This window comes from Gadus macrocephalus, chromosome 21 (assembly GCF_031168955.1).
Source record: "Gadus macrocephalus chromosome 21, ASM3116895v1".
NCBI lineage: Eukaryota > Metazoa > Chordata > Actinopteri > Gadiformes > Gadidae > Gadus > Gadus macrocephalus.
The window spans coordinates 5,360,798-5,386,099 of record NC_082402.1 but is presented as its reverse complement, the minus strand read 5'-3'; the positions used below and the strand labels follow the sequence as shown (position 1 = coordinate 5,386,099).

The 25,302-nt window shown below is 43.6% G+C and overlaps 4 protein-coding genes across 4 annotated transcripts; 2 read left to right on the top strand and 2 right to left on the bottom strand.

Moving 5' to 3' along the window:
• The first annotated feature begins 656 nt into the window (after nucleotides 1-656).
• fkbp3 (FKBP prolyl isomerase 3) lies at nucleotides 657-3,108 on the top strand. Its single transcript, XM_060041288.1, has 7 exons — nucleotides 657-814; nucleotides 1,210-1,311; nucleotides 1,498-1,602; nucleotides 1,839-1,974; nucleotides 2,067-2,134; nucleotides 2,275-2,372; nucleotides 2,770-3,108. Exons 1-7 carry the CDS (start codon nucleotides 710-712, stop codon nucleotides 2,822-2,824), a joined length of 669 nt encoding a protein of 222 aa, XP_059897271.1. The 5' UTR covers nucleotides 657-709; the 3' UTR covers nucleotides 2,825-3,108.
• Nucleotides 3,109-3,871: 763 nt separating this feature from the next.
• faua (FAU ubiquitin like and ribosomal protein S30 fusion a) lies at nucleotides 3,872-5,550 on the bottom strand. Its single transcript, XM_060041290.1, has 5 exons — nucleotides 5,287-5,550; nucleotides 4,779-4,860; nucleotides 4,540-4,684; nucleotides 4,267-4,322; nucleotides 3,872-4,110 (listed from the first exon to the last, which is right to left on the bottom strand). The coding sequence occupies exons 2-5, from the start codon at nucleotides 4,851-4,853 to the stop codon at nucleotides 3,985-3,987; spliced, it is 402 nt and encodes a 133-aa protein (XP_059897273.1). The 5' UTR covers nucleotides 4,854-4,860; nucleotides 5,287-5,550; the 3' UTR covers nucleotides 3,872-3,984.
• A 370-nt stretch (nucleotides 5,551-5,920) lies between these two features.
• Nucleotides 5,921-13,658, bottom strand: prpf39 (PRP39 pre-mRNA processing factor 39 homolog (yeast)). Its single transcript, XM_060041277.1, has 15 exons — nucleotides 13,498-13,658; nucleotides 12,048-12,485; nucleotides 11,748-11,941; nucleotides 11,494-11,619; nucleotides 11,197-11,315; nucleotides 10,399-10,566; nucleotides 9,967-10,147; nucleotides 9,551-9,658; nucleotides 9,258-9,422; nucleotides 8,628-8,754; nucleotides 7,935-8,203; nucleotides 7,389-7,573; nucleotides 7,202-7,276; nucleotides 6,668-6,779; nucleotides 5,921-6,424 (listed from the first exon to the last, which is right to left on the bottom strand). The coding sequence occupies exons 1-15, from the start codon at nucleotides 13,508-13,510 to the stop codon at nucleotides 6,335-6,337; spliced, it is 2,370 nt and encodes a 789-aa protein (XP_059897260.1). The 5' UTR covers nucleotides 13,511-13,658; the 3' UTR covers nucleotides 5,921-6,334.
• A 527-nt stretch (nucleotides 13,659-14,185) lies between these two features.
• On the top strand, nucleotides 14,186-17,107 carry arf6a (ADP-ribosylation factor 6a). The gene is made up of 3 exons (XM_060041289.1): nucleotides 14,186-14,404; nucleotides 14,551-14,869; nucleotides 15,046-17,107. Exon 3 carries the CDS (start codon nucleotides 15,235-15,237, stop codon nucleotides 15,760-15,762), a length of 528 nt encoding a protein of 175 aa, XP_059897272.1. The 5' UTR covers nucleotides 14,186-14,404; nucleotides 14,551-14,869; nucleotides 15,046-15,234; the 3' UTR covers nucleotides 15,763-17,107.
• The last annotated feature ends 8,195 nt before the right edge of the window (nucleotides 17,108-25,302 follow it).

The following is a 25,302-nucleotide window of genomic DNA, read 5'->3' as shown; positions in this document are numbered from 1 at the left end:
AAAATATTTAACCGATATGCTTCCACTACATCAGCCTTCTAGACCACTAAGATCCTCTGAGACCAATCTGTTAATTATCCCCAGAGTAAACACAAAACATGGGAAAGCAGGATTTAGTTACTATGCAACAAATAGCTGGAATAAACTTTAAGACTTGCCCCAACTCTGAGCACCTTTAAAACAAGACTGAAGACTTTTATGTTTGCTATAGCCTTCTGCTAAAATCTTAAATACATTGCACTTTCTAAAAAGCTTTTTAACTTTGCCTCTATTTTCTATTTTAATACTATACTTTTATACTTTTCTATTTTAGCCATTTCTTTGCATATGTTTTTCTTTTACTTATCTATTATTTTATTTTATTGTATGACAATGTTTATATGTGAAGCACTTTGAGTCTGCCTTGTGTATGAAAAGTGCTATATAAATAAAGTTGCCTTGCCTTGCCTTGCCTATAAGTAGGTACAGAATTAGACCTCGGTTAGTGGGAGACGCAAGAATATGAATGAGTTTTCGAGATTTGGTAGCCTAAATACATTTTTATCTACGATGTCTCAGCAGAAATATGACCACATTTTGTTTCGCCTCATTGGGGACACATTATTAATTGTTGTTATTATTGTTATTATGATCATTATTACGGTAATAATTATTTTTGACGAATAATTTCTGCCTCATAAGTTCAGGGTTCATTCGCTTCTCTTCCAAAATGGCGGAAGAACCAGCACGAGAATGGAGCGATGATCAGCTCAAAAGTGATGATCTCCCGAAAAAAGACCTTATTAAGTTTATCCAAGATAATGCTGCTAACTCGGTACGTTTAATCGTTTTGGGGGTGTCTAATTGATATGTGTATGAAATGGCGAAGTTAGCATTCAAGCTTGCGTTGCGTCGCACTGGCTGGTATCTGGCGATGCTAACCGTGTGCACTGCCAGCTAGCGGCGAGGCTAGCCATGCCTCCGCAGAGCTAGGCTAATGTGCGTTGAATGCACCACGCACCATGCATGTAGTGGCGTGCATCCCACTGTATTGCAGCGGATGTTATCCACAAAATGGAACGGAATTTCCTATTGTTTGTATTGAATAAAATGCAAATGAATAAAATGGGACTTGGGTCCCACCTTTTTAATTTTTTTTATTTTCTGGAGATTCTTTGCGATGACTCTGTGAAACACTAATGATTTATGCATGGTTGTATCCTCTTTCAGTTTCTTGCCGAGCACAAGCTTCAGGGAAACATAAAGAGTGTTGCGAAAACGGCAAAGAAAGAGCAATTGATGATTGCATACAATCAGCTGTTTGAGACCAAAGTAAGTGATATTTAGCAGTGAACAAATTGTAAGTATATATTTAGAAAAATGTTTTGAATTCCTACATCCTTTTAATAATCAAAGGTTTATTTTTAATGTTGTATTAAACTGAGATCACATGCATGTTTTTTCCAATAGAAAATGTGAAATCTGTTAGATAATAACTTGTTATTTTTCCATTTACAGAAATTTAAAGGAACTGAACCCATTGAAGAAGTCATTGAGCAGGTTAAAACTGTAAAAATTGAGGATGACCCGAGTAAAGACGCAAAGACGGAACTTGTGGATGAGGTAATGTTCAGACATCTATATTTTCACCATTAGTTGACCATGGTGTCTGATAAATTGAAGCCAAATTCTGTATTCAAACTATATTTTAACACATTCCCTTCTAATATCATACATCAGTCTCATCTTTTGTGAAATCCATTAACTATGCATGGAAAATCCCATAGGTAATTTACTTTTGTAATTCAAAACATTCCACATTTTTAAAGCTGAGATCCTTATTGCTTTGCTTTTCGAAGGGTCCACCCAAGTACTTCAAGTCGGTGCTGAAGAAAGGCGACAAAACAAACTTCCCCAAGAAGGGTGAAAACGTGAGCTGCTGGTATACGGGGTCCCTGGTGGACGGCACCGTCTTCGACACAAACATCCCCACAAGTAGGCCTCATTCATATCCATCTCCAACTATTTCAGGTTATGATGAGCCTGGCCAGTTATCTCATTGTGTCCATCTCCTCTAAACCCCACAGCGGCCAGAAAGAAGAAGCAGTCCAAGCCTTTGAGCTTCAAAATTGGCATGGGCCGAGTCATCCGAGGGGTGAGCGATCCTAATGGCAATTATATGCAAGCAATGCTTCAACGGGTATCGCTATGAACGGATATATCCGGAAACATCAGTGCCCTGACCTGCCTCTTCATAACAATATGGTTGATCTGATTGACTATTTCTTCTCCTAGTGGGATGAGGCCATCTTGACCATGAGCAAAGGCGAGACCGCCAAGTTGGAAATCGAGCCAGAGTGGGCCTATGGGAGGAAAGGTCTTCCAGAGAACAAGTATCCTTTTTCATTTGGACAAGCTGTTGAGATTCGTCTTGGGAGTGTTACTTTGCTTACTTACTTTACACTGCATCAATAATAATTTCACAATAAGACATGTATGCCATGATGGGGTGATGTTTCTTTAGAAGAATATATGAAGTAGGGAGTGATGTTTTCATGGCTACCGAAGTCCAATCTTAGCTAGAATAATGGCATAATATGTGGCCACGGATGCATGCAATACTTCTCATTTACATTGAGGTAGTTTACTTATTTACATTTTGAGTACACCCCAAATTGCATATTTTAAGCGATGGGCCTAAAGTTGAGTTGGTCCTTTTTTGTTTGACTCAAAGATCTATGTATTTATATTCAAAATCCTATGTCCTTTCCTTAACCTAACCTTCTTCAGAATCCCTCCCAATGCCAAACTGATCTTTGAAGTCGAGCTGGTAGCTGTGGACTAACGGACAAAGGCTCGCATGCACTTCCCAAACTAAGAAAAGTGTCACAAGATGACCATGCTTGAAAGATAACATTTTAATTCACTTATTGATTACGATTGGCCTGGTTTTGTTTACACCTGTTAATGGTTTGTTTGTCTGTCAAATTGTTCATGTATTATTTACCTTTCCAGCATGGCCAAACAAGTGATGACTTGTCAATACTGTACATAACAGGAGTCCTGACGTTTTTCTGTATTTGTTTTGCATGTTCAACGTAAGGTATGATTAAAGAATTTTGAAACCGACATTTGTGATTTTATTCCATGTTTTCCAAACTTGGGTGTGGAGTCATATGGGGTTGTAGGCCAAATCGATATGCTCTAGCTATAAAGATTAATTTAATAAGACCTGGAGATTTTTATCTATCATGGTTGTTCTGATATAATTAAAATGTCTAAAACGGTCTGTCTATTCAAACATTGCATATGGATTAATAGCCATGACTCAACTAAGTGAGCAAGTCATCACAGGTCAGTATTGTAAGAAGCTGTTTTGGGTTTGACTAATGCAGATGACACCAGGTTTGGTGTCAGAAAACTGGGTCATAACTCAAATCTGCAGACCAATTAAACAGCCCAATTCAAAATGGCCACTACCTTTGTTCTAATCATCCATGTCAGTAAATAACTTCAGTAAAATGACTCCAATGTTGGTGAAAGGATTGTAAAGTGGCTAGGGTAATTGAGAGGCAAAAAAGGATTGGCATCCTTGGGCAAGATGTGAAACTCCTACCTGCAGAGTAATTAAACTGCATCCAAATGAACCCTGCCAGAGGCTGTGCATAGGTGTCCAATGCCAATTATAAACAGGTGCAGCTTAAATCCCTATACACAGGGCTCTGAGCTATGGCATATTCAATTGGTTATATTTAAAATGTCCCAACAGAACAGTGCACGGCTTGAATACCATTAAGTAATGCAAATATAATTTGGTCATTGACCTCTCCGCCATGTCATGTCTTGTTTCTAGACAAGCACATTAAGATAAATGACACTTAGCAACTAGAAGTGATTTGTTCACCAAGTCAAATCTTTATTCTGTGCAGAGGAAAACATTTCATTTGGTAAACAAAGATGTGATGTGAATGCAAGTCATCTCCGCCTAGGCGCTATAAAGAGCACTTAGGAGTTGGCATTGGGTCCCTTCTTCTTTCCGAAGGTGGGCACCACATTGACGAAGCGCCGGTTGTACTGGATGCGACGCTTAGCACGGCCAGTCTTCTTCTTCTTCTTCTCCTGCTTGTCAACCTGGAAGAATCATGGGAAAAAGCAGAGTTGCATTGACACGGTCAATGATTTAGTGAAAGAAACCCACACCTGTAATACAAACATTGAGGAGTCATGTGTGATCATTTTAAAGTTTAGATAAATAAAAAAAATCTGAGAAAGTATCGAATCATGTACCTTGGGGGTCTGTCCCCTCACTTTACCAGCACGGGCCAGAGAACCGTGGACCTTGCCTGGAAAACAATTAATGAAGTGAAACAGTTACAATTAATTGTGGCGAGTATCAAAGTCTGGAAGAAGTATTTTCTTCGGACATTGGTCATGATTTAGCCATAACAGGTAAAAATCCTGTTGGGCTAATAATTAGCTACCCATTACAATTTCGCAAATAATTCAAACCACTTGGCCTTTATGAAACACAATCATGAGCCAGCAGAGATTCATACATACCTCCAAGAAGCCTTCCAGCCACCTCCAGGGTACAGTGCTCAGAGATTCCACAAGATGCCAGAGAGAGGTCATCCTCCAGTGGGCAACCGGCGAGCAGCAGCACCTGGTCTTCAACCAGGAGACCCTCAAGAGCCTGGACGTGGGCCTGAAATACACAGCAAATAGTTTCGGATTAGATGGCGTCTCGTGAATGATGGCAAAAATAGAGAGACATGACGGAATATTGGGTAGGAATGTACCTTGATAGCTCCAACGGTCTCCTGACCGGTCACCTCAAGGGTGTGGGTGTTCTGGGCACGCAAGAAGAGCTGCATCTTGATGCTGGGACAAAAAACAAAGTGTTGATTGCAAATATACAGTCAGTCAATTACTTTCATCATGCCTTAACACATAGATCGTATTAACCTGGAGTAGGGGATAATCACTTTAACTAAATAATACAGGGAAATCGTTTAACCAGCATGACGGTGGATCATATTATACCAAAAAAATTGGCCACTACAATAAGGTGCATCAGGAAAATATGCGTGGAACAATCTCGAGGTAATAAGCTAATGCTATGCTACATCCTTAGCCACATGGGGCACGCGTTCCGGAGAATCGAATACAAATAAGACTTCTTGCACAAATATTTACAACTCTATGTTATATTCGTGATCTGCGATATAAATTATATAATATAATGACGCCTCTTTGCTTTCAACCCTTGATAATACGCACTTTAAACAGAATTTCGGCAGGCCTTACCTCGTTTGATGCTAGTCGATCAACGCTAGGCAAAAAAGGGCTTCCGATCGGTCCGAGCTGCGCATGTGCAGATTTACGTAAACTGGGAGAGCCGACGTAACTTTTTGACTACTTCCGTTTCAAGTACGGCAAAACAAATATAAAAACAAACTATATTCTCTGCGGTCCTAACTCGAAGTCTTTAAGGTCCTGATTATACTACGCTTCGTTCTTCAATTGGAGTTCACTACTCAACTCGTCCTGAACCTGTCGGTGTCCTGGAATGGATTGATTTGAACTGTTGTGCCCTGTGCTTTATACTCAATTAATGTTCAAAGTACAGTTAACAGCCAGTCGCATCTGAGAATTTGCTGTACTGTTGTTCGTACTTTGAACTGTATTTTATATTCTTAATTTGAATCGACACAATTAATCTCAAGTATTGGGAGGGAATCATTAAGAATTCCATGCATACAAGTTAGCTCTGTTGTGCTAATCCCTCAAAATCAATCCTCTGTTCATATTCATGAGGGGCATCTCTCAACATGTTATTAACCATGTTGACTTAAAAAGGCAGCTTTTACTTATCATAGTAATAGATCAATTGATAACTGATTATTGTACTTTTCCTGATATAACAAATGAAGCCACATCATATAATATCAATCTTTATTATGAAATTAAGCAAAAACAAAAAAAATAATTCCCTTTCTCTGTGAAAAGAGGACCATGACATGTTAAAAATCGGGGTGGAAAGCAGAGACAAGGGGCCACCGAAGTACACACAACAATGCCTTCTTTTGAAACCAAAATGGTCAACAATCAGATTTTTGTGAAAAGACCGAAACCGAATCATCCGCTCTAAAAATTAACAACTCCAGAGGTAACAAAATTGCCTTCAAATGAACATGCAGAAAAGAACTTAAGGCCTTGAACACCAGTGGTTGGTAAGATGAAAAATCAGGCGATCAACATTCCGCCAACAAAGGACATTGATAGATTATTGATATCAGAATAGACATGACCGAAGGGGATTATTGTCTTTTCTCTATCTTTATTATTGCGTCCATCATGTTGGAGGAGGAGGATAGTACTGGTTATACTGGGCATACTGGTTGTACTGCCCCCAGTTGCTTTGTCCCCAGTTGCTATATTGTTGCTGCAAAAGAGGAGGAAAAAAAAAAAAATAGATAAGCAAAAATAAGTACACAACACCAAACGTTTTACATCGACAACCATTGAGGCAATTTAGCTACTACTAGCTACTAACAAAGTACAGGTCATTAATTTGAACGTAAGAGAGGCTCAAGCATGACTAATGGTAATCTGCAGACATGAGGGGGTTGAACCCCGACCCCGCCAAGGATGAACGGCTGTACCGTGACTAGGGGGCGAGCCGTACCTGGTACCAGCTGTTGTAGTTGTAAGCCGGGTTGGCTGTCAGGTCCTGCCCGGCGGTTCCAGTGGTGGAGTTCTCTTCCGCGCGCTGCCTCTTAGCGTCTGGTTCCCCGGAGCTGCACACAATGGGTTTCAGGTCAGTTTAATGAAACGGAGCAAAATGACAACTACCCCTTCTTTAACATAATACAGCCCACGGCACAAAACTGTGTGCACTTACATTAAAAATATATATATTTGGTCCAATATGCCGTTTAAGTTTCTACTACTATTCCTTAATTGTTCAGACTCACTTTTGAGTTGCTTTGTTAGAGTGACCAAGTGTTAAGTGTAGAATTTAATGTGTCCGTCGTTTAAAACAACAGATTGTTGAAAGGATTCCTATGTCCTCAACATAAACTAAAAACACAATTCTTCGGAACTGTGAGCATACTTGTTACGCTTCGATTCCAAAAATCAGGCGCCTAGCTAGACAATGCGATAAACCATTGTGTGTGGTAAGGGTGGTGAAAAACAAAAAACAAATGGAGGGAATTACCCATTCTCTGCTTTCCTCTTGGAGGATTCAGTTTCCTTTTTAAGCTTCTGCTGCTCGTCGTATGCCGCCACAAGTCTGTGAAATATAAACAAACATGTTAAAACAAAGGGCTTACACAGCATCAAGACCTCAGAAGTAACAAGTAGAAACCACGGTGTAGGAGACGGCATGGCCGAGGGGAACTCACACATTGATATCGCTGCCAAAGTCCTCCAGGAACTCGACTTTCCGTTGGGAGAAGAGCAGCCGGGACTCGAGGGGCAGTGAGCTGTTCAGGGCTTTGTCGAAGCAGGCCAGGATTTCACCCTCGTTCTCCTGCACGTCCCCGCTGTACTCCAGCTCCAGCAGATTGAGATACAGCCTGGGACTCGTCTGGAAAGCCACCGGAAAACACAGAGGGTCATTTATATATTAGATGAAAACACTGCATAATTTATGCAACACTTTAGGAGAAAAATCTTGCATAATCTTAAAGTGCAGTTCCCTCAAAGCCATTCATTTTTGCTGTACTTATACATTTTGTAATGTATAAATGTTTAATGTATTTGTTGATTTTAACTTTATTTGATACATACAACCTTTGTTTTAGATTAAAATTGTGTTCCGACCGTGTTCTCGCACCGTCTGGATGACATGTAAATGTTGTTGTACCACGTGCCATGACAAGGGGTTGAGATCGGGTTAGATAACCGACCCGGTGGCATAACACTCCTGGCCTGGTGCCGGCTCTCACCTCGTCCTTCTCGATGGCTTCCAGCAGCACCTTCCTCGCCTTGCTCAGGCTCTTCTGCACCTTCATCAGCTGCCGCGCCAGCTTCACGGCGTAGAACGACGTCTCGCTGGCGTCCTTGGCCGACGCCATGGCCTCCCGCAGCAGCGTCTCCGCCTCCTCCAGGTTGCCGTGGCGACGCTCCAGGCTGACCCGCCGCAGGCGCACCATGGCCAGGGACGGCAGCGCCTCCTCCAGGGCCTTCAGGATGCCGCGGGCCTCCTCCACGTTCCCTGGAAGGAGAGGGGAAACACAAACTCGGTTTTTAATTCTTTTTCTGTGGTGCGGACACCTGGGAATATGGACTGTGCCCGTGGGGATGATCTACTACTTCAGTTCTGGGAAGGGGAATTTTTCATGTCGTTTCAGGATTAAACCCCTCACCTTTCGTTCCGATCCTATAGCTAGATTAGCAGACAACTTGTCTATTTTCTTAACACTTAAAAACTAAGTTCCCATTATCATCTCCACCCCATTACTGTGAAGTGGAGATCCAGTGCTCCAGTACTGTGATGGCCACCTAGTTGACCTCTGGTTAAAGCATGTGTCGTGTTGCCTTTGTTGTCCAACCCTGGAGCCGGGTCTTTACAGTACTACCAACCAAGCCCAGCTCTAGTTGCGATTAGAGGCAAGAGAATACAGCAGATTGTGGCTCACCCTGTTGTTCCTCATAAGCCGCAGCTAGAAGGTGGATGGACGGCTTCTTGGGCAGGTGGATGGTGCACGCCTTCTTGTAGACGTGTCGCACGCCCTCAATGCTCACGCCCTCTAGATATTTTGCATACTTAAAGAGCGAAACACAGGACGGGAAGTGGCAGCGGGCACAGAGGGAGAGTGCGGGGAAGGGCAGAGAACAGAGAGCGGGAGGGGGGGGGGCGGGGGGGGGAGTAAAAATAAAAAGAAGAGGCAGAAGAGAGACCAGCCATTTTAACACTGTAACTTTGAGGGTTGACCGAAGTGAATTTCTTCATTGTCAAGAACGTTGTTTAAAATTTTCTGTGTAAACCCATCAGCACCTTCATGGAACCAATTAGATAAGTTTCTGTAAGGTAGTGGGAGACGGAGAAGATGCAACGTAGTAGTTGGCAAATGCTGCAGTCAAATCTTGTGTGGCAAGCTGGCCATCCCCTAATACAACAGATACAGTCACATATCAACGTTACACGCAGAGAGTGCAGGACGATTTACTGTGTCCATGTGATTATCATCGTTGATGGGAAGGGGGGAGGGGGGGAAGTGCAGGGTGGGGTAAGTGGGGAGTGAGAGGGAGGACAACGATGGGAGTACCTTGGTCCAGAACTCCTCGTAGAGGGCACACGCGATAAGGCACCGTTCAAAGAGCACCACCACTCGCTCGGGGGTCCCGTTCTCCATCTCAAAGTCCAGGTACTCCTTCCAGTTGTTCAGCTGGGCCTTCTCCAGGGATTTCACGTGGAAGTACGGCCTCTTAATCTGAAACGGTAACACGTTTAATACAAACCTCCTGTAATTGCTCTGTTTGACCAGGAATGACAAGCTGTTATTTTAGGCACACACTAGTTGGATGACATTTAAGCCAAAGGGAGCCTTTCACAACGTACCCCTTCTTCAAAGGCCCATCGCTTGCTGACTTCGTGTTCGTTGTGGTTGAAGTACTCCTGTCGGGTTTCGGTGACTTTGTGACGCATGTTCTCGATCTCCGTCACTCTCTGCATTAGAACACAAGAGACCCGGTTAACACTCATTTACCCTTTTTTCTAAATCACACGGCAAATGCTCCTTTTTTTTTTTACCAAATCAAAGCGGACGCCAATGTACCTCTTTCCCTGGATCACTACTCCCTAAAACTTAACGGCCATGGCCTGCCTGCAAGAAGTTTCATCAAGAGCTTACATTTATCGGCATCATGAGACAAAAGAATGGGAGGGGAATTCAAGCCTTTGTTGTAGTGATGCCTGGGGGGGGGTACGCCGGTAGGCATAGACCCCCCCCCAGGGGCAGGGTTCTTGTGGTGTACCTTGGCAGGGTCCGGCAGGTCCTCCATGCCTTGTGGAAGCTCCTCCTCCGCCGCTGGCGTATCCCCGTCCTCCCCAGCCACGGTGGTGATGCTGGCCTTGGAGAGCTCCAACCTCAGCTGGATGAACTCTTCCTCCGACAAAAAGTGCTTGGGGTTGTTGTTCTGAACGTGTTCTTTGAACCTGGCGGGAACAAGGTGGACCCATTAGGTTTCTGGAGCTTATTGGGGCGCAGTGGCAAATGGACACAGCAGGTATTCAACTAACATCATGGGGTGAGTGAAGTCGCTGACAAAAGATATGATAATGTGCTATGATAAAGACTTCCAAACATATTTCATACGAGGACAGCCGTATATGAAGTATCAATCGGTGGATTCAACCGTCAAGGTCAGCGACACGCATCATAATTGTTCTCCATGTTTGCTGCGTACCTCTGGAAGTGCTGGGAATACAGTTGGGTGGGGATGCCCAGGATGCGATCATAGATGTTCGTGACATGAACCAATTTCTCCTGCTCCGTCTCCCAGTTGATGTAGGCTTCCCACAGCCGGTCGGAGCGAAAGTCTGTGCCTGCCGCCAGTACCGCATGTTCATAAGCACTAAAGAGTCAGAACAAACAAAGAGTCAGGACGCAATTTTTCGGTTTGCATTGGATTGTCGGTGCCGTAAGTAGTAAACGTTTATAAATGCTACTTTAACGGCACGACCAACCAAAACCCAATTGGAATCTAGATGGAAAGAGTGTTTAGTTAAAAACATGAGCAGCTTTCACTTCTTGGCCACCTACCGAGTTTGTTAAGTACGATCGTTCGAAAAACCCATGTTTCCCATAGACATTTAACTGATGGAACCAGGAGCCTCGGAGGCGGGACTTATTCTTCAGAGGTCTATGATGCGATATGTTGTCCTTTTCTTATAAGCTGCCTAAAATGGCATAGGTTGGTTTCATTTCCTCAAACTGACGCCAGACCAAAACAAGAAGTGTAACAAAACCAACAAACCTCTTGTTCTACGGACATTAAAACAGAAAAGGAAAGCTTTCCCGGCAAATTATTATTTATTTTTATTTATTTTTAGTTGAAATTCTTGTTGTTCTGTCTTGCTCCGTGTGTGCTCGAGAATCTGTAAAGCGGCCTTGAGCGTGACAAAGGCACTATATAAACTAAACTTATTTTATTAATATTATTATGGAAAGCTTTCCCAGATACATGTACCGGATGCCAACTTACGCTCTGATACGTCCTTCCGTTTCTGGGTCGGCAGGGTCTGCGTTTTCTTTGATGAAGGACAGGTAGTGAAGCCACAGGTCTACGCTGAGAGGGATGGCCTGCAAGCCGTGTCTGTACACCTGGGGACGGGAAGAAACAGCACCGACAATGAGACACAATTGACAAGATGGCGACTGAACGCGTGATTAAAACACGCGCGGCAATATAGAAAACGACAAAATGGTAGAAAATGGTATCTCAGAGGAGACACTAATGTTTAGCAGTATCATGATATCCCCGTGTCTTGGTCATATTTACCTCCTCCGCGACCTGTATGTTGTCGTGTTTTTTTTCGATGTCGGCATACTTCTTCCAATAGCCGTAGCAGTACGGATAGTGCAGGAAAAAAGCATCAAATGCTTTCCTCACCACTAGGAGAGCATTCTGTAAGAAAAGAAAAAGAAGGAACAAACAGAACATCAGTTTAGGTGTCTAAAGCGGCAGACACATTTAAAGGTGTGGTGGTTAATCTCTTAAGGAATGCGAATAGAGTACTTCTGTGCATTGTTCACCTCTTGCTCAACATACTGCAGTAGATAGACCCAACTGTTGAAGTCCTCTGGGTTTGCCTCGCACTCCTTGAAGAGCTTTTCAAACTCTGACGGGACCTCGGGCTCTGGGGGCGCGGGCGGTTCCTGGGTGACCTCCTTGGCCGCTTCCTCCAGCTCCATACCATCCTCGGACATCTGAGGAGCCTCGTTGCCCCCTTGGAGTAGAACGCGTGAAGGGTTAAGCGAGTGCAAAAGGTAGAGCGGCATCACAATCTCAAGCCATCAATTATGCAAAATCGATGAACACACAAAGCAAATTACCCTGGAGACCATCTTGGTCCACAGCCTCTGGTGCTACAGTGACCTCCTGGCCTTGCTGTGTGGACTCCTCAGGCGCTGCCATGTGTTCTACCTCAGATGACTGTGGGGCAACATCGGTTGGCTGAGGAGGCTGCTCCTCTTGGAAGAGCTGGGCATTTGCTAGCTGGAACTGCTCCACCGCCTTTTCCACTGAAGCCAGACCTGGAGACATCTGTTGTTGTTGGGGACCGAAGGAGTCCTGGGAATCCACATGCAAGACGGTGTTCTTTGAATCGGGCTCAGCGGGGACCTGGTCCAGAGACCACTCGGCAGGGGGAGGGAGAACTGGAAGGTCTGGTAGAAAGCCGTTGCCAGCGCCCTCCATAGCTTGGGAGTCCCCACTGCTGGAGGAGTCCGTGTCAAGAGTTCCCGTCATGGGCTCGTCTGTGTTGTTATAGTCTGGTAACACAGAATTGGAAAATTATTAGACAACGCATTTTTTTTTATAATAAAAAAAAACAATGTTTCTGGATAAAGATAATTACAGGACTATATTGGACCGAGTTGTGGGACGATTTGTTGGCGATACCACGCCAAATGGAGACGACACCATAGAGTTGTTGTACTTTATAAATCGCAAAACTTTTTTGCCACGTCTCCTATGAAATACGCCTTTGCCGTTTCAAACAACAATGTCTTCCCACAATGGTAACTGTCCAATGAACAAACCCTATTTGAAAGTCACGGGTGTCCGTTAGGTGCGTAGGGCCAGGTATGCGGTAGTAAAATGTCTAATTACAAAATGGGGGAAGTCAAATAACAAATGTGCAACTCAGCTGTAACAAGCCGTATGTCTTCCCCGCTTTCGGACTGTTAATGAATCAGGGTGCCAACAAAATAATAGCAACCCAAATAATCCGCAGCTGTTGCAACCTGACCCTAGTCCCATTTTTCAAACTAAGGCCAAGTTATTGTTGGGGCATGATAGTTAAAATAAAACATGCACTCACTCACTCACAAAACGAGTTCATAAGAGATCGTATTCATAGAAAGTAGACGGTAACACCGTTTATTACGTTTAGAAATGGGCCCGTGTTAATACTAAATCAAGACAGCACATTTGGTGCGAGGAAGTGTAGGTTTCGGTATTGCCAACATTAGCAATCGAGACTTTAGCTAGTAACACATCCCTTCCGTAGTCAAGTTCCTTTCTGTCTTGTTCAACGTTACGAAAATATGCTGAACAAACAACACAGTAGACCTAATTCAAAACACGCATGAGGTGAATGAACTATATGTAATGTGCCCTTATCTGCCAGTCCCAATGTGTGTGTGGTGTGTGTGCTCCACGCTAGCTAGCTAGCTAAGGTAGCTAATTTTAGCATCTTCTCCGGAGCCTAAAACGCAACACAAGAATCACATCGTGCTCGGGAAAATCCGTCGAACCAACAACACGCGACGATCATCTCACCAGTATGTTCCATGAAAATCGGTTCGAACGATTTGCGAGGCGATCTCAATTACTTAATCTTATACTGAAGTGCGGCACATCAACTCTCATTCTCGACAACTTCCAGGGGGCATTTACGGAGAAGGACGGCGCGTGCATCGCGGGACAGCGCCGTGCCCGTGCCCGCCTGCCGCCGCGACGCGGATGGGGGGGACATTACGCGCCCCCGATACCTGTTCAAAAACGATAGGATATAGTATAAGTTGGTGGTCAATTTAGGGTTTATCTCAGTTAAGACTCGTGTTGGGTAGTTTTAATAATTGTGTTATTTTCCATTAGAATAGCCAGCCCAGCTTATCAACACAATCTATAATAATAATAATAATAATAATAATAATAATAATAATAATAATAATAATAATAATAACATATATACTAATATTTTACTGCGCAACCAACGTTGCTTCCAAAGAAAAAACTTGCATATTGGTTTAATGAGGACAACTTTGAGCATGATTCGTGAGGCCATCAACTGAATCGTGTGTCTTATACCCCAGCCCATGTTTTAACAAAGTAATTTTCTGCACCTTAAACATTACGAAGATTACGGCAACAAATCAAAAGTCAGATATAATCAACAACCGGCCAGATTCAAATGGCGCCCATTTGCACTTTTGTGTCGTTAGGGTTCGTGCTAGTTCGCACTAGTACGCCTGCGCGGGGCCACTGGCGTAGTAGCGCATGAGCAACGGAGAGGAAGTGGCGGGTGATCTAGGTCCGCACCTTTTCCGGTAACACCGCTCTGCCTCTGTACTGCTGTGTGACTGAACGGCTCGGCTGTGAGAGAGCAGGGGCGAAGAGAGGGAGAGAGAGAGAGAGGCGAGAACGGGGAGAAAGAACTTGGGGACGGGGGCTGCCGCTGTCGCAGGTTTGTCAGTCTACATTTGAACGTGTTTTGTATCTCAAAGAATGCTCTTATTGTTCGAGGGACCGCCCGTGTAACAGCGGCGACGACCTAAAGTTGTGCTCCGGCGCTGACACCCCTCCCTTTTCCGAACCGCTCTTGTGTTACAGGGTAGGGAGCGGAAAGTCGGATGAATCGATGACCTTTTGGGCGTGCTGCCTCTTGGTGTCCCGACGCAGATGCCGTTGGGAGTGATTCGAGTGGTTTCCACGAGAATGTTACCGGAGGAAACCTCGGTGTTTTTGAATTTAGCGATCGAGTGCCTCTGAGAGCAAGTGTTGACACCCGGCGGCCGAGGAGGAAGTCGGAACTCTGGGCTTGGACAGGGCCTCATTTACACGGCGCGATAGTCGCGGTCCTTTGACTCATCGCCTCTCCCTTTTTGGGTCCCAATCCACGGGAAACTACTCTCCAAACGACGATTCTGAAGTAAGTAGTCTTTGAAAGAATTGGAGATATATCCCGACATTTCTTTTTTTTTGTTAACAGTAGAGATAATATTAATCATTCCCCGATTACACAATCTACACTATTACTATTTGTTAGCTGCTTAATTCATACGGGTCATGATAATAATACAAGACTCCTTGTTCTCTTTGTGGCAGTTACCCACCTCTACATTTTGACAGCTGTCAAAAGTGTTCCTACTATCACGTGAAAAGTCACTTGGATGTCACAACACTGTGCCTGAGAGACTATAGTCCGTTTATATTCTACCGAAAGCACAAAGAATTACTCTCCAAAGAGAGCACACCGTTCATCTTCCAAGGAGGTATTTATGAAAAGCCAACGAAATGGGGAAAATTCTTTCGAAGATCTTTGGCAACAAGGAGATGAGAATATTGATGCTTGGACTTGATGCGGCCGGCAAGACCACCATCCTCTACAAGCTGAAGCTGGGCCAGTCCGTCACCACCATCCCCACTGTGGGCTTCAATGTGGAGACCGTCACGTACAAGAACGTCAAGTTCAACGTGTGGGACGTGGGCGGCCAGGACAAGATCCGCCCGCTGTGGAGACACTACTACACCGGCACGCAGGGCCTGATCTTTGTGGTGGACTGCGCCGACCGGGACCGGATAGACGAGGCCAGGCAGGAACTCCACCGGATCATCAACGACCGGGAGATGAGGGACGCCATCATCCTGATCTTCGCCAACAAACAAGACCTGCCGGACGCCATGAAGCCCCACGAGATCCAGGAGAAGCTGGGCCTGACCCGCATCCGGGACAGGAATTGGTACGTTCAGCCCTCGTGCGCGACCACCGGGGATGGACTCTATGAGGGTTTGACCTGGCTAACCTCAAACCACAAATCTTAATGCCCATGCGATTCCGGATCAGACTGTTTTTTCTTCTTCTTAAAGGATAACGTGTTAAAAACATGAAGACCCCCCCCCCCCCCACATGGCAAAGAAAGAATTAGAAAAGATTCTGAAGTAATTGAAATGGAAAAAATAATCAGCTTTTTTCATAAATGTAAAACGAGTTATATTCTTCTTCTTTTTTTTGATAACGACGGGCTCTTCATATTTCCGAAGTTCTTGAAGGCAAAAAGACGATTTTTTTGGGCTGGTTTTTGTTTGCTTTTGGTTCTGTAGTATTTCACTTACTCGTCTGTATAATCATTACTTTTTAAGTACAACATAACCTTTATACTTTGAGCTCTTATTGCAATTTAGTTCCCTTTTCCTTTCTGCATTTAACAAGAATCTTTTTTAACTTTGTGCTAGAGCTTGCAATTATAGCTTTGATAAGGAACACAGACCCTCTAGTCGGCCTTGACAGTATTCACATAACCCGACTTTTGCTCCACAAGTTGGGGGAGACCATGAGAATGTTTGACATGTCCGTGTATTTACCAGAAAGGACGGCCTATCATCAGCAAAACAAGTTGGCCGGTCAAACTGCCCACCGTAGTCTAAGTATATGCATAACGACCATTTCAGGACCTCGCACAAACATGGCTTTTCAATTGTGATTGTAAACAATGTCTGCAATGGGGAAATTGGCGGATTTTGTGTGTTTTTGGGTGCAGTCATTCCATCCATGATGTCTACGTGTTCATTCCACAGACACTTATCTGGATGCTGGATAAACGATAAAAAAACGACACTGTGATGTGGATATGCTTTACTTTGTTTGACAGTTTATTTTTTACCACATTTCCTGTTCCCTTATCCCCTCTCAAGAGCTTCCATGAGTGAATACGTGAAGGTTCAGCTGCCTTTGCTTGGGAGGCCACCAGTTACAGGTGGCCCCATAGACACGAGACATTCACTGCAGCCAGAATCTGACTGCTGAGTCTGCATTGCAGCAGTGTTGCAAAACTACCTACCAAGTTTCACAGGAAAGAACGGACGCTTCGGGGCTGTGTGTTTCCGCACCTGTCTGTCTGTCTGTCTGTCTTTCTTTCTTTCTTTCCTTCTTTTTCTGATCCACTTTTGAACCCCAGTGAGGGTTAAATGAAGTCTCCCACTACCACTGCATCCATAGTGCTTTAATGATTTTCTTTTCTCTAAACAATCAGGTTTTTCCAGCGGGTGTCGTTCTGAAATAAACGCGTGCGGTGACCTCGGCTCAAAGGTTATAGATAGGCAAGAGGCTTTTTGTTTTATTTTTGTTTCCACTTGCTATGCTGTTTAAAATAAAAACAGGTTATCCAGACCACTTTTCAAGCGAAGCTTTTTCAATGCGAGACCTCAAAGGAGGAAGTGAGTGTGGGGTGACTTAATGACGTAGAGAATTAAAAACTAAGCAATAGTGTGCGGTAAAACCGTACCAGTTGCCTTTCCGCTGTGAGTCATACTGACTGAATAAGTGATGAGATCTCTAGTTTCAACCTAGTCGTTATCGGTGACGCCTTCATGCCTTAGGGTTAAGTGTATTCCGCCATTATTTTAAAATAGCATGCTTTTTTCTTCCTCATACAAAGCAAGCACAACATTAAAGGAACATTTGAAATGTCTAATGTAGACGGTGTCATGGTCGGGAATGACTCATACCGTTTCCAATCAAATGAAAGACTTGGGTGTACTCATTTCACCTTTTCTGTTAAACACGAAACTCATGTCCTTCATAATTCATACACTTATCAGTGGTTCAAATTCAAATATGCCACATAACGGATTTAAACTGACTCAAAGTCAAATAAATGAAGTGAGATTGTAGAATCTATTTGTTTGGGGAGAATGTATGACTAAAACCACTTTTAAACCACGTCTTATTACGCAAAAGTTTCTTTAACACATTTGGGATTTGCATAAAAAAAGGGCTTTTGGAACACCAGAGGTTTAAGGTTAATGTTCAATCATGGTAACACACCAGGCCAGATCTCTTATTCCTCTAAAGGAATCCCACACCTCTATCTCTCCCTCTGCGTGAGTGTGGAATGGCTGTATTTGCTCAGCCAGTGTTTGTTCTGCGACTGAGTGGAGTTTGACCCGCTGGGAGGCATGTGACAAGCACAGTGCACTGAAGTTATGCCAGGCAATGACACGTGCCCCTGGCCATTTTCTTCTCCAAAAAACAGAAGTTTGCGTCTATTACTAAATCCCCGCCCAAAAAAGACTAGGAATGGGTATCCACTTTAATGTCTCATTTCATCTTTCGTGGTGTTTTCTTACTTGGCAGGTGGTTAATAGGTGGTGGAACTGGAAACATCACAAATGCACCATTTCCTTTTTCACTACAAGTGAGTCAGATACGTGTTCAAAAGCAACTGGGTGTACTTTGCAATTCTGGTGGCGGGGGAACGCTGAATCATGTACATGTCACAGGTCTCTTTTCCAGCTGTCACTGCACTCAGCAGCAGATGCGCCGGCCCACTTTGACCATCATCCACTGTCACTCTCACCTGGGGCTCCTGTGTTATAACACGGAGCTTGTTGATCTCTTTAACTTTGATGTTTGTTTAACGTGGTGAAGCTGATTGACCTCTTTTAAGATGTATTGGGTTTTACAGGTTGTCCTTGAAATACCTTCAGGAACATGTGTTTTGTTTTTTCCCGATTAGTGTTTTCAGCCTTATGTGCATGATTTGAATGAGAGACTGGGTAGACCTGCTTCACTTTATCTCTTGTGTTATGGCTTAAGCCTGAGCACTTCCATTGTGTGCTGCAGAGTGGGAGTGGACTGCTCCATTGTACTCCTTTTTTTCCTGATGGGGGGGGTGCACATTGAACAATACTGTTTCCCATTACTCAAAATGTCATTTGTTTACTCAGGCGTTCCAATTCACTTTTAATCTCAACTTTATTTCTCCATCGCTACAAAATGGGACGGGTGATACCCAAAGCAGGGACATCATTGCTTCAGCCACATATGAACAGCCACAATAATAAAATCTATCAAACTCCAGGAAATTCCAAAGGTAAAATAATGCTAGTCAGCTTGTGTACAGTAGATGCAAAGTGAGTTTGGTATACAACTCGCACCCAATGTTTGAAGTACCAAGGCCATTATCTTTTGTTTGCTTTGCAAACAGTTTAATAACATGCTTTGAAGATTTCCTAATTATGTGTCAGAAGCCCTGACGTAAATCCTTCTTCTTTTTTTTGACACATCATTTGACACAGCACTTTTGAAATAATAGGCACAATGGTATGACGAATTCACAGGGCAGCTTAGACTAAGGGTTAGGGTGTTAAACTCCCCAGCTTAATGGTTCTGGGGTCTCACCCCAACGGCCACAGTCTATCTGGAGGCATCCTTGAACAGGATACCTAAGGCTTGTCTGACAACATGCATTTGACATGTCACTGTTGCAACCAACCATCGCTCATCTTGGCTGGATCCCCATGTGGCTAGGGACCTCTCCAAGTATGAGTCGAACAAGATTATCCCACAGGTGTGTTTGCAGTTCTGTTAATCTTCCTATGATGATTCATTTCCCACCACTGGCGCTGTCTACTAAGTAGTCCTTGAGATCAGACGTGTTTAACCTTGTTTCATCGTTGCTTTAGCATAGCCCTGTTTTAGCTTGCCAGTTTTTGGCTAGCTTTTTCCATCAACCATTTGACACAATAACTCCTCGTTCTCTAGTTTATGAAAAAAAATATGTATAGGCCTACAGGTAACGGATGCTACATTTTAATCACTGGTAACACTTAACAATATGCGTGCAATAATTAACTATTAATTACATTAGTAACTTCATTAGTAACAGTTCATTACCAGTTTGCTAATGGTCTATTTTCATGTTAATTAAGGAATTTATTCTTCCATTATTCAATTAGGTTAGGTTTATCCGACATGTATAATGTAATAATGGTGTGTCACTGCATGATCTAATATTAATGCTTAATCTATGTACCCTTAAAGTGTAACCGATTCCCTCCTTTTCAGAGCAGGTAGGGTCTTCTAACTCAAGGGTCAGGTCCTCGAGGGAAAGTTTATTTGTATAGCGTCCTTCAAACATGAAAGACAAGGATGCCCATAGGCTGCGGGGATTGTGGACCCAACAATGTGCCCGAGAGAAGATCCTGTACGCTGTAATTCCTCGTGAACCGGTCCTTTCGAGTTCTGTGCCTGTATTTAATTTATTTCTATAAATATTTTTTATTGGGAATACCCAAATGAGTTATTGTGTCTATTTGAACTTTGGATAGTAAAATAAGTTGAATACTGCGGCGTGCACCCGAGGCAATCGAACCAGAGATAGGTTTAAGTTCCTCCACAAATCTCACTGTCCTGGTCGTCAAGGAGACCGTTTTAGCATCTGCCCCGTAAACGCACCCTGCGGTGTCGCCCGGCCGCGGGCGGCACCCAGTTACTCCAAGAGTTCCCCGTACACGTTGCAGGGTTGTGGGCCTGGCAAATGTGCTAACAATTACAGAGAGGCGTGTGTGTGTGTGTGTGTGTGTGTGTGTGTGTGTGTGTGTGTGTGTGTGTGTGTGTGTGTGTGTGTGTGTGTGTGTGTGTGTGTGTGTGTGTGCGAGGGCACATCTGGCTGTGCCCTCGGTGGGATAGGAGCCAATGCAGGCAAAGGAAATGATCCATGCTGCCAGACCTAACGAATGGAGTCTGTACATTAGTAGAACAAAAAAATGCAATGTCCTTGGAAGGGCAAGCACACAGACAAGGAATTCATTCTTGACATACTTTTTGATAACCACAAGCCCTATCAAAGCCAAGTATGTTTGCATTTGAATGAAAAACTGATTGTTTAAGAGGTGTAGATCTTGCACGCTTGACACGGCTGGATGGACCTTTAGCGTTGAAGGCACAGTAGATTGACTGTACGGCGAAAAGGAATGGCTTTTGGCAGAGTTGAATAATATTTCACTTCGATGCACACAAGAGTTTCTGGAACAGTCTGTTTCAGCATAAAGACCATTTATGATCATATATGTAACGCATGAAAACTCAATAATAACGAGCAGGGTGGGCTTGCAACAGGAAGTGAATTATATTTCAATCCTCATATTCGATTAGAAAATATAAGAACACATAGATGTTCCACGTATGAGTTGTGCCTGTGCTGTAGTCATTCGTGACTTGGGCCCGGATCCGCCCCGGTTAGATTAATGATGAAGCTCTGCTGCACTGAGGTTAGTTTGTTCATTAATCCGCAGTGTAATTAACAAAATTGGCTTCCAGGGAAGAAGGGGTTGTGCAATGTGCAACAAGGGAATACTCCTAATTGTACAACCTGTGCTGTTCTATCATTACACAATCACAGTCAACCCAGGGTCAGCAAACTGGCAAACAGGTCTGTATAAGTACAGCAGTTGAAAAGTGGTTTGATATACCGTAATCTGGTTTATCATTTTCTAACCTGCTGCTATCCGTGACGTACTCTGTTATACACTTTAGCACGGCCCCTATAATTGTTTGGAATTGGCTATGTTATCGGCCTGTCTCTCCTCACACTCAATCTAAATATGTTAAATGAGACGCCAGGGAAATAGACGTGGCCGTTTACATTTAATGTAATGATGGTCTGCTGTGGATCACCTTAGGGCTGAACAGGATGCCAATGACTCTAAATGTCGCTCTGTGCAGTGCACACACCAACAGACATTCCAATGCACGCGCACACACACACACACTCACGTGCACACACACAAATCACATCCTCACAGCGAGCGCTTAAGCAACATCCTCCCTGAAATAACCCTCCGACCAAACGCAATCTGAAAATAAACCACCACACACAGACACCCACCTTCCATTCACTCTCATTAAGGAGCCATCTGCTTTTGTTCGGAGCAGTCAGCATATTCAACACCAACAGCTGTGTGTGTGTGTGTGTGTGTGTGTGTGTGTGTGTGTGTGTGTGTGTGTGTGTGTGTGTGTGTGTGTGTGTGTGTGTGTGTGTGTGTGTGTGTGTGTGTGTGTGTGTGTGATTGTGTGCGTCTGCATGCGCGTGTGTGTTCATTTGCATAAATTATAGGTGTAAAAAAATTATTTCTTCTTGGTTGTTGAAGTGTCTATTTGTGACAGCAGGTGCAACTAGATTTCTCACTGCTTTGCTGGCTTATGTGTTCTCTCCCCTGGTCCAAGAATCAGAGAATTAGTACCCTTTTTTTTATCAAAAACACGTTCAATGACAACTGAATCAACTCAATATGTTTGAGTTGGCTTTGATTTATAAGACGTGACGTGGCCCTTCTTGGCCATTTCAAATAGTTCTGTAACTAATTGCGATTTCATGACCCATTTTTGTAAAATTAAACGATTCACCAACCAAAATCGGTCTTGCGTTGTGTTTGGTGGACTTGTTTGTTTCTGTTCCCGTTTCTGTGCATAAGAACATGTTGATGATGTCAGCATGGTGCCTCCTTTCTTAAGTGTGAGGTGCTTGTGTCATGCTATTGTCTTTCCAATGAAAAAACATTCATATCTGGTGCGCCAATCACAACATCCTCCTAACTATGTGGAATTATTTGATAGACTGTTTACCCTCTGTCTGTCTGCATGTCCATCTGCTCATCCATTAATCTTTTTAGGAATGTGTGTGTGTGTGTGTGTGTGTGTGCATCCATTAATCTTTTTAGGAATGTGTGTGTGTGTGTGTGTGTGTGTGTGTGTGTGTGTGTGTGTGTGTGTGTGTGTGTGTGTGTGTGTGTGTGTGTGTGTGTGTGTGGTTATCCGTGTTGCTAGCTGTTGCCATAATGCCATAAACAAAGAAGCAGCATATGTTACAATGGCATTCATACTCTGCCACGCCGTTGCAACAAACCTGTTTTTGAATCTATCGTGTTTTTGAATCTATCGTCCGTCTCCGGAGATGGACTTCTACTGCTACCAGTTGAGCCTGTTGTGCAGGCGATTGTTATCTGAGTGGTGGCTACACGTATTGTTACTATCTGCTGTGTCGTAGAGATACCACCAAGGCAGAGCCTGTAAAAAACAGCCCCCACCTGTTAACTAGCGTCCTTGATGCACACACACACACACACACACACACACACACACACACACACACATAATCATGCACACAGATAAAAAATACTCCCACTCTGATGCCAACGTGACAATTATTGCGTCAGTAAGCAATATTCATGGGTTTTGGGTTTTTTGTTGTTGCTCTGGGGGCTATTAATACACAAAGCTGCCCTCTGGTCTCTCTAACAAGAGCACGCTGAAGAAACTGTACAAACACGGGATGTTGAGAGAGCTGCAATGGCAGGAATACCTTTTCTTTGTTTGCTCTTGTCTCCATGGGGACATTTACAAAGACGCTTGCAGATCCAAGAGTCTTCAACAAGAGTCTGCGATGACGCCTCCCAGAGTTTGATTGCCTCGGCTGGGTATTTATTGTCATCAATTATTCACTGGGATTGAGAACGATTGAGGCCATGAAAGCTGAAGATTTGCCTTGACAGATTGCTGCTGCTACACACACATTTTTGGAGAACAGAGGGTGAATCGTGACGAGATTGAAACAAAAGTGGCAGTCACACACACAAACATACACACACACAAACCCATGTGTACACGATGTGGCATTCAAACTCATGCATTCACGTACTTTCACCTAAACATGTGCCATGGAAACACGCACTCTTGCATATATGCACATAAACACCGACACACACATGCACACACACACACACACACACACACACACACACACACACACACACACACACACACACACACACACAAGCACACATACATAAATACTTATTTTGTATACAATCGACGATACTCAGACACACACAAACACACACCTTTTGTGTGTGTCTATGATACACACACGCAATCTCATTGTTTAAAGTAAAGATCATCCTATTAGGGAAGTGAGATACACAGACACAAAATCAGACACACACGCAGACAGGCAGGCACCGGTGTGAGACAGGCACCGATGTGAGACAGGCACCGATGTGAGACAGGCACCGATGTGAAACAGGTAGCGAAGCTCAGACCATAGCCACACTGTGTGATGTGTGCCATTGCATGCATCACCTCGCATGTGCTCCTCAAAGAGACACACGTTCGCTTCAGAACAACCCATTCATTCAACTTTGTTTTTGCTGGAACGGAAACTAATCTTTCCACCGATTTTCACATAGTGATAGAAAGAGTAATGCATTCCACATGTACAATAAGTCATTTCTGTGTCTAGCCAGTACCAAATATGGTTCATAGATAATAATAATAATAATAATAATTCATTTTATTTGTTGAGCACTCTTCATTCTAAGCAGAATCTCAGAGTGCTAAAGGACAAAAGGACAGTTTAAGAGAATGTATACATTTTTTAAAAAGTAGGAAATGCCTTTATGAAGGCATTTCATAAACTATCATAAGATAGTTTCTGCTGAGCGGCAGGGCAGGTCTGTGTTATGCGGGGAGTTCCATGCCTCAGATGATTGCTTATTATCGACCATGGCAGAGCTGATCCATAGTGGTGCTATCCTTCGCCGGGCAAATACGAAAACCAGTTCTAGAACCTTCCCCTGAATCATTTCACGTGCATGATGGCATTTAAATTAGACATTCGGAGTCATGCTGTCCATCAGCTGGAATTTTGATTAACTTTGTATTTTTTCCATTAAAAGATTATTTCTCACACATGAACACAAGGTGTCTGCACTATCCAGCTGCAGAGGATGTCTGTCTACGGGCCGAAGGGAGCCAGATGTGAGCCTTATGGTTGACAGGGCAACCGTGAGGGAGTCGAGCGCAATTGCCAGAGCATAGTGTCACGCTGTCTGTGTATTTGATACAGGAACAGGCCCACGTAGGGGATGTGAAGATGCCAGTATACACATCTGTTGTTTGTGGTTTTATTTCCCCTTTTTAAAAACTGTCTGTTTTTAAAGACAGTAAAAACAGAATTCAGGAGTTTAGGTTTCAGTCTTAATTCACTAGGAAATAAAACCTACCACCTGACAAATTTCAATGTGCAGACATAAGCATGTTATACTGCACATCGGACAATAAAACTCAACTAAAATGCTTTGACTTGGGCCTGTGCTTGCAACTGGTTTGGTTAGTGTCATCAAAAGCTGCCTGTGGTTCCAACACATTATTCAAAGTGAAACGTCATTTCCATTTTCAAGGCGATAGCGGTAGTCACACCACTCTGCGTTTTTGTATGTGAATGTGCTTGTGCGGAACAAAATGCTTGTGTGAAAATGTAGGGCTAGCAGAGGCAAACATTACATCACATTCTGGAGAGTTCCAAGTGGCTCGGCCTTCACTCTGCATGCAAGCTTCTACATGTTGCTGTGGTGCCACAGTGAGGTCTACTGTTTCAACTAACGTCGGCCAATGATGACGTTACGTTGAAGATGGGGATTCTCTTACAGGCGAATCCAGGGCGGTTGGGTTGAATCCAAATCTCCCCTAGCAAGAAGGTCGGCTTTCCACCTCATCAAAGAACTATGACAACAAAGGACACCAGA